The following is a 9,129-nucleotide window of genomic DNA, read 5'->3' on the forward strand; positions in this document are numbered from 1 at the left end:
ACTTTTTTTCTAGCATAACCCAGTCCTCACTAGTCTCTCTAATACCAAAAGCAAAGTTTCATTTTAACTAAAACTAACCCGAGCCACCAAACAGCTTCTCACCCCACCTTTGTGTGCATGCGTAGGCTATCATGTAACCTGAATTTCACAACAGGAAAACATTCCAGTTCCTTCCTCAAAGTGCAGCCACAAAAAAAGTGCAACACTGCTAAAACATGTCTAAAAAAATAAATCACAGTTTTATTGCTGTTGTTAAGGGGGGAAAATGGGATAAAGAGCCTTAATCCAATTAACATGGCCTCTTGTAGCAGTTTGGGGACAATAAGAAGTACAAAATAAATGTCTTCTTTTTATCCAGCCTAGTGAACTTTGACAGAAGGGAATGGGTTTAAGAAGCTAAATGGAATAAATCTACTGTATCCTGCCCTATTGAAATCTGAAAAATATGAATGCTCTCTTTGAGGGCTGCAGGACTCTGCCCTGCACAGGATTAATTATAATATAATATAACTGCAAAGTGACTAAGGTCAGGTCTTTGGCACTTAACATGGACAGAGAGGTGAAACAAGTCTTTACCAGGGGAAAATTTAGCAAAGCAGTCAAGTGGCAGAGAGAGGCCAAAGGCTAGTTTCTGGTTCACTGTGCTTCACTGATTTCAGGTCATGGTGGCAAGGTGGCACACATTTTGGGACACTAAGCAGCATCTAAAACTGCATGGGAGGTTGTGCAACCAGATAGGTTACATACAAGAAAGAAAGCACAAGAAGGGAATACATGTAACCTCTTATCATACCACAGTTACAGTTTTAAGAGGTTTATACTGGCCACATTTTCGTGGCATCCTTGCAAAGATTTACAAATGATTATTGGCTCGTTTTCAGGGAGGCTGAGGGATCATGAAGGGACCAGAGCAGACCAATATCTCTGGGGGATATAATTATGAGACAATTAAGCCGCCTCTCAGCGGCCCCGTCTCAATGAGCTTGTTTTTTGTGGGTAAAGACAGGCAAAGAAGAAATTCCTACCACACCAACAGGACAAAGTCTGTGTGGGATTTACCCCCCCCGTTTGGCATCGGTCGCGATGTTGTCGCTTGTTTGTCTCACTTCAGTGTTTGAACCACAGCCTGGAACAATGCACTGAAGGATGCACATATTTCCATGACCTCTCAGGGTTCAGCGATCTCACTCCCAGACCCATCAAAATTAAAGAAAATGTATCTTCTTTGTTTTCACCCCTATGTGTGTGTCTTTCGAAGAATTGGCAGAGGTTGAGCTAAATAGCCCACACAAGAGTGTATGGTGAGCAGATGATTTCCTTACCATTCAAAACAGACAAAATACAACAGGAGAAAATACAAAACACCTCTGGGTCAAGATAGCCCACTAGTTTATAACCGGACAATGGCAAGGGGAAATAGGGCAAAGCACGACTAGGGGGGAAAAATCAAAATGTGGCTGTTCATTTGGCAAACCATGGGGGGTCAGAGCGACAACCCTATGCTTTGCAATGTGGCAGTCAGATGAAAACCAACCTCTTGCTATGGGCTGTTTGAAAGAGAGCTGATGCTACCTTACATAGAAAAAATAAATCACTCACTATAACAATTCTTAGTGTTGAAAGTCATCATTCGTAGAGCCAGCTCACCTCTACAAACCTATCCACATATTCACACATGCCCTACAACTGAATGTGAGTGAACGCAGAGGACAGCAGTTTTAAAAACATAAAGGCAATAAACTTACCGACGCCGTATTTTTCCTGCTCTGTAGGTATCCACATGTTTACTTTTGGCACATTGATGTGTGTGGTCGGAATAGCAGCGAAATGCAGGGTTTTGGTGCTGTGTAACGCATTCTACTGGCGTGCTTTCCTCCGGTTTGTAGTAGGAGTCATTGTTTAGGTTACAGAGAGAGAAAGCTCTGCTGATACCGCCGCCGCCGCTGCTGCTGCTGCTCGTAGTGGTACGGGGACGTGCTGCCTTCTAGTGCTGTTGGAAATGTGACATTTGCGAGGTTTGACGCACTTGCAAGCCCAGTGAAATTAGATTGTCACCTCAACTTCCTGACATGAGAGGGCGGAGAGCAAGGAAGCTGTACATGTATCTGGTGTTTTAAAATTATATTTTTGTTGTTAATGTCACCTGTAATACTCATCAGTAGTCTTAATATAAAAGCACTTATAAGTTGATCTGTGAAAGTGTTAATCTTGAGAATATTGGGCTGACATTTTTGTATCAATAGCTTTTCTACACTACATTTGAATTCACTTCTTAATAGTTTTAATTGGTGCTAATGCTTTGCCACTCTACCAGCACACATTTAACTCTAAAGTTAGCCTTTGCACAGGTCAAGCAATAACCATGGCAGTATGTGACATTGTTCTATGTTAGTGACATGAAATAACTTCTTAATAAAAACATCTGAAACAAGAAACAGGCTACGACACAGTGCATTGCTGTCACCAGCTAAGTTAAAGGCTAAAGCGCTAATAGCATAAAAGGCTAGTAATGTTACCACTAGCATTAGGTTATTTACAGTAAGCTGTAAGTTTAAAGAAAACATGCCACTGGCTATTTTCCTTCCTCAAAATATGTTACAGCAGGACTAACATTAACTTACTAGACTACAAAAAAAACAACAACATGCATTTTCCAGTTTAAAGATGCTAGCTAGTTTCCCATCCTATTTTAATATATTTCTGGCAGACTAGTCTTTGCAAGTTAGCCTATAGCCTACCTCAAGAATATGTTTTTTTTTAAATGTAAATGAGATAGACATGTAGCCTAGCCTATTAACAAAACACATTGTTGTTGTCACATTGATGTGACCAAAACACCAAACACAGGGTGAAAATGTGAAAGGTTATTAAAACAAATTATAAAATGATTAAAATTTACTTTAACGTCCTCTTCATTCTTTCATTTCACTGTGTAACGTTGTTTCATTAATAAAAATATAGATGATTCACCAAGATGTCCAGGGTTTGCAATCATTTTATACCACAAACCACTTTACTTGTGATTTAAATCGGTTTACAAGTGGCAGCTGAGATTTACGAAATCGGATGTAGGAAGTCCCGAGGAGTTCTTGAATGCATCGCCAGCGCAGCGAGAAACGAGAGAAACGCATTCTGGGACTTGTAGTAGAACCCAATGATGTCAAAGCACAGCATCTTTACAGCCATTACACTATTACTTTGTTTTTGGCCTTCCTGTAAGCAGTTAATGAGAAATAAATAAACATGGACTCACATAGACCCATGATTTTAGGGTTATAGTGTAGTAGAGCATGACTTTGTGACAGTGGAGAATCCTCTCCTGGACAGACAAGCCTTCTACTGGGAAAACTATTGCATGAAAAAAATACACAAGACTACATGAGAAGAAGAAAACTGGAGGCAATTCACGAGAGAGTGAGTTTATATATGTGCCTGTGTTGCCTTGGAAAAAAATACACAAGACTACACCCAGTGTCACACATTTTTTATATACCGGCTGTCCTCACCATCTAATACAACCATAGCACCCATACACTTTCCCCCCTTTTCTTTCATTCCCTACTAGCTCTCATCATCTGTCTGGGTGGAGCTGTGTTTTGTTTGAGCACAAAACCCATTCTAATGCATGTTCATTTCCCATGCTGCAAATGGTGCATTAAAATGCTTTGAAGTGTCAAATATACCTCTCTGTCTCATCACAAGTTCACATGTCCACTTACCCATCCACCTTTGTAGTTTACATGGTGAATTATGAATGGATATGCTATGAAAAACAAGCAACTTGAGGCTCGCTGCTGGTTTTGTCAGTTTAACATAGCCTATACTGAGTGCTAATTTTACAGTGTGTTTCCACGTTGCACTGCTTCATCCCTATGCTTCATTCCCATACAGCCCCCTACAATATTTCTGATTGGAGAGGTGGGGGTTGTGGGTAAAGGGTGATTTTCAGAATGTTGTACTCTACATATAAATAAATCATAAGCCGGGGAGCAAAGTAAGACAGAAACCCAATGGATTCCCTGCGAGGACAGGAGATTGGAGCCAGTGTGCTCTTTTAGTGGGTGGAAACTAGACTATGTTCTACATCAGTAAATCACTGTGTAAACTCCAGCTGCCATGACATTTAGGTTGTGATAGAGGTGGAGAAATATGGCAAGGTAAATAAGAAAACAGGAATGGGACAGATAAGACAGACATGACATTTTTCTCAACTTCAAATGACTAGAATATCTGGATACTTATTGAAATGATACTATTGTTAACGTACAGTGCCAGGTTCCAAAGAGATTTTACAAGAGAATTTACAAAATGCAGTGTTTGAGAAGTGAAATGTTTACATGATAATGCTGACACACTGATGTTTAACTGGTAATGTTTACTATCTTAGTTTAGCATGTTAACATGCTAACATTTGCTAATCAGCATTAATGGTGATGGTGCTAAATTAAGTCAGAAGAATTCATCCTCTAGGGACATGAATGTTTGTACAAAAATGTATGACAATTCATCCAGTAGTTTTTGACATTTGTCAGTCTGGACCAAAGTGGTGGAATGACCAACACATCGACCGATCAACATTGCACTCCCTCAATTCACTCTGCTAGTGTGGCTAAAAATACCCATTTTCAGTATGTTTAGACAAATGTTCCGTCTTTTCGATGTCTGCGAAGTGAAACCATGTGACACTGTAAGCCTCAGACCGACAGAGAATGATGAAGCAGCAGCTGATGGGCTGAAGACAGGGGAAAAAAGGGAAGGAGAGGGAAGTGGCATTTCCGTTCACTGACCACACTGTGAAGGATTATCATAGTGGACTGAGGACAGGTCGTGTCACCCAGCATTATGTTTATGTGCTCATTTCTCTCCTTCCCTTCATCTCTTGGTTTCCCCTTCCTCTTATACCTTGTCCCCTCCCAGTGTCCTTACATTACTTCATGTTTGCTCCGAGTTTCATCAGAGGGACCCATATGTTACCTGCAGGGCGTCGTAGTTGAGAGTACGACTGAAGATGATGGAGGGAAGATGGAGTCGGTTTATAGCCAGTTCCACTAGCCCAGATGGGCTCTGAAGATTGCTCAGCATTTCTGACACTCAACCACCAGTCTCTTTTCATCTCTGGCCCATGGCCACAAATAAACGCAACATCTGTGACGCTGCCACATAAATCAGACTAGACTGACTAGACTGAAGAGAAGAGAAGAGAAGAGAAGGGAAAAAAAGAAAAGAGATTTCGTTAGCATCAGCCAGGACTCCATTGCTGTTGGAACATAAATAAGATGTATCTATCAAAGGAGATGCAAGATGACATGGTCAGTGATGCGTTTTAAGGCCATAGTATAGCTTTCAGCTTTCATTTAGGTATAACCGTGGTTTATTCTTTGTGTTGTCTCATTTTTCCTTTATTTACAGATCCCCTTTGGGCATTATACCACTAGAATCTAGAACTACAATCAGTTTATTTGTCAAAAAAGTTAGACCACACTAGGCTGACTTACTTTGCTGGCTGGCTGGAGCAAAAATGGCACTGGCTTATCTCAAGAGACCCCTGCCTATCACCTCTTCACAGCACTTCTCAGCTTTGATTTAATTCACACCAGGAAGTGTAGGTCAGATGGGGGAAAAACATATGCCTCCCCCAGCTTACGCGCAGCAGGCAATATCCTCACCTCCAGTAGGAACAGGCCTCTAAATATAGCCATGAAAATAGGCTGTGCGTTACAAGAAAAACACCTCTCCCTGTACATTGTACTACATAAAGAATTTCACAACCCAGTACCTCTGATGAGGGATCTTCACATAGAAATGCTGGCATTAATTACTTTTTACTTTTCCTTGACAGCATACTATTGGCACGTTTACTGTAGCTTCGTGAGGGATTAGTAATTTGCTCTTCCTATATCATGTGTAATGCCTTCTTAGGATATCCACCCATACAAGCACATACTCACGTGCACGTATGCACATAAATAGACACATATTGTGAGAAACAGTTTCTTCCTGTGGCATGTGTGGATCTTAGAAGCCAATATAGTCAGACCTACAAACAAAAGTAGACAGAAGCATTGTGAAGGTGTGGAGGAGTGTCATAGTAAATGTGTCAACACAGACACTGATATAAAAAAGGGATGCATGTTGTATTACTTTGATACATACAACATTTAAAAAGTATCAAAATTGTAGGCAGGTAGGCTATAACATTCACCATCTTAGTTTACATGCTAACACTTTTTAAAACACAACTTAGCGTTAAATACAAAGTACAGCTGCGACTACTGGAAATGTCATGAGGTATCTGGTCATAAATTAATAAATGTATTGGAAGAATTTTAACTTTGACCAGAAGATTGCGCTACATGAAACGTTGAGGGATGACAAACATTATACCAGATCTTCCAAGTGTACCAAATTTCATAGCAATCCATCCAATAGCTGTCAAGACAGTTCACTAACTACCACGATGGTGGCGCTAGAGGAAAAGTCAGGTGAGGATCACTCAATTCAGCAGGAGTCTTGCTCTGGGGACCATGTCTGTAGAAATTGTCCTGGCAATCCATCTGTTGAGACAGTTCAGCCTAAACTAAAGTGGTGGACTGACCGAGCCACATTGCCATCCTTTGAGCTGCTAAAAATTCTTCAAAACCACTAAAAAGCTTTGCCAGATATCTGAGCATTATTCTTGATGTTCTCCATCATGAATGACAGAGCATCATCTGCAGATCCTACACTCTACATCAGAGCAGCATATCAACTCAAGTTTTTTCCTGCTCTCTGCTGGGCCTTCACGTCAAACCTTGTTTTGTTTTGGCTGGATGTAAAAATAGACCACCCTCCGTCTCCCTCCTCACCATCAACACGGAATGCACCACGGATGATTTTTCATTGGTTTGATATGCAAAACCGCACTCAGAAGCAGTAGAAATACGATTTGCAGTACAGGAATGGATCCTGTCACTGTGGGAATCAAAAGACTCAATAGCACAGTGTCGTCCCCACCCCCCTTGTTCTCTTTTATCTAGTTTAACTGCTTCTCTGATAAACCCAAAACGTTTGCTATCAACAAGTATATGAGTTACTGCAGATGAACAATACACACTTATTTTTTTTATATCTGGCTAATGCGTGTTTCCAGCTGCTTTTTACCTTTGAAAAGAGGTCTTTACTCCTTCAGGCACAAAGTGTTTTTTTGGTTTTCAACATATTCCCAAAGATCTTTGATGGGCTCTGAACCCTGATCTTGTTTCAAGACATCAACAAGTGGAGTTAAAAGGAGGAGCTCAGTCATTTGTTATCTGCTTTAGCCTATGAAGTGGTCTTTTTCATCCGCTTTGCCTCCAGGAAGCCTCTGAACAGACAAGCTCTCCAGCCGCACTTGTAACAAGCAAGACATTTTCATGTAAACACTTGTTCCACTACACTATATGGTTGTGAGTGGTCCTCTAGTCCATGATGTTCTGGGGTTCTTCACTGTATGGTAAACACTAACAAATAAAGCTCTTGTATAGGTTCAATGTGTATATCTCTTTTAAATATGAGCAGAGGAGCTCATTTAAGATTATCTTTTCAAAGGCTATCCAAGTATTTTCTCATGTTCAGCCTTCTTACTACAATTACTTTATGTCGCTGCTCTCAACTTTCCAAGAACATTCCATAGTTTTCAAACCTTCCTTCATTCCATGCTTTCCATTATTTTCAGCATGCCATAGCCAGAAAACTGAGACAGGCTTGAGATGAAATCCATTACTGGTGCAGTATTAATGTTAGTTTTACAGATTTAGAATTGACATATAAATGAGTGTCTCAGTCCAGGTTTCACTAACTGTATTGGACGTGGTCACTTTCTCTTGAACTCAAGTTACCAAGATGAGTTGCAACCATAGACTGTACAAAAGAAGTGGACGTTGGTTGCAACCCTAAAAGCCACATTTTTCTCAGGTTACAGTTTTCGGTTTGTGGTAACTGCAGGCCCCATATTGGGCATCTATGAATGGGTTTTTATGACTAACATGCTCTGCTGGGCTCCCACATCCCCCGTGCTGTTGCACACTGTGGGTGCAATATTACAGAATATAGCCACCTGGACCCCGACACCCACCAGCAAAAATGTAATTGTTCCTGCAAGAGTACGTACACACACACACACACACACATACACACACACTCACTCACACATGCTGGACAGATGGCTGTCATAAATGGCTGTATCTGTTAGCAGGTTGAAAGCCATCCTTGGCAATGTGTCCATTCCCCACACCTACCCACCGACCCACATACATGTTTCATCTCATCACACACGCGGACAGCACACACACACACACACACGCATGCACACAATTTTCTGGCAATATATAATATAAAAGTAAATATTCACTTGAGCCTTCGCAAAAACATTGACTGGCCTATCATAGCTTAGCAACTGTAACTAGGCACAGCAAGCCTGTCAAGCTTTGGATTTGTCCAAATGCTGAAGCAGCGTGCATAGGGCTGTAGTGAGTAATACCCACAATTTAAAGAGTTTGGAGGATCGTTTTTATTATTATTATTTTAAAATGGCTCAACCAAAAATAAGTCAGCTGGAGACGCTTTCAACCAGCAAATGGAGCTGATGTTAGTATAGCTACAACTGATAAAAATCTGCCAGAGACAGTCTGCATTCGCCACCTAGAAGTTGACGACTGTCTTAAATCAAGGAGCCAGTGTGAAATTACTAGAAACAGGAAGATGTAAATCTGCCCCTTGTTGGAAAGACGGAAAATAAGAACTAGATACATACAGATAGTTACAAGCACAGAGGGACTGAGAAAAGAAAACAGTAGCAGTTATACAGAACCAAAACTACAGAAATTTCAACATAAAGAAACTGAATTAAGGGAAGAATAATTAAAAGGATGTCCAGCTAATAGAGATAGATAGATAGATAGATAGATTGATAGATAGATAGATAGATAGATAGCATGTAAACACTACATTTTTAGCAGTGCACTAACATGCAATCTTTTGTTCCTATGCTTAGTCATCTGTCTTACACCGTTGATCTGTAAAACCACAACAGCCCAACCAGCTCTCAGCAAAGTGCTGTTTGCTCTTTTCTGGTCAGTGTTTAGCTGTTCTATCAGCATGTTGGTCTGTGGG

The 9,129-nt window shown here is 40.7% G+C and overlaps 1 protein-coding gene across 6 annotated transcripts in view; it reads right to left on the reverse strand.

Annotated features, from left to right (window-relative positions):
• dock4b (dedicator of cytokinesis 4b) overlaps positions 1-1,963 on the reverse strand; it is a 122,317-nt gene extending 120,354 nt beyond the window's left edge. For 5 of the 6 annotated variants that reach the window (XM_046072573.1, XM_046072576.1, XM_046072575.1 and 2 more), the window contains exon 1: positions 1,746-1,963. In XM_046072573.1, the coding sequence (XP_045928529.1) occupies positions 1,746-1,782 (37 nt within the window). In that variant the 5' untranslated portion in view covers positions 1,783-1,963. The remainder of the gene's footprint in view (positions 1-1,745) is intronic. The other variant, XM_046072572.1, reaches the window with a different exon arrangement.
• Positions 1,964-9,129: the final 7,166 nt, after the last annotated feature.

This window comes from Micropterus dolomieu, linkage group LG16 (genome assembly GCF_021292245.1).
Source record: "Micropterus dolomieu isolate WLL.071019.BEF.003 ecotype Adirondacks linkage group LG16, ASM2129224v1, whole genome shotgun sequence".
NCBI lineage: Eukaryota > Metazoa > Chordata > Actinopteri > Centrarchiformes > Centrarchidae > Micropterus > Micropterus dolomieu.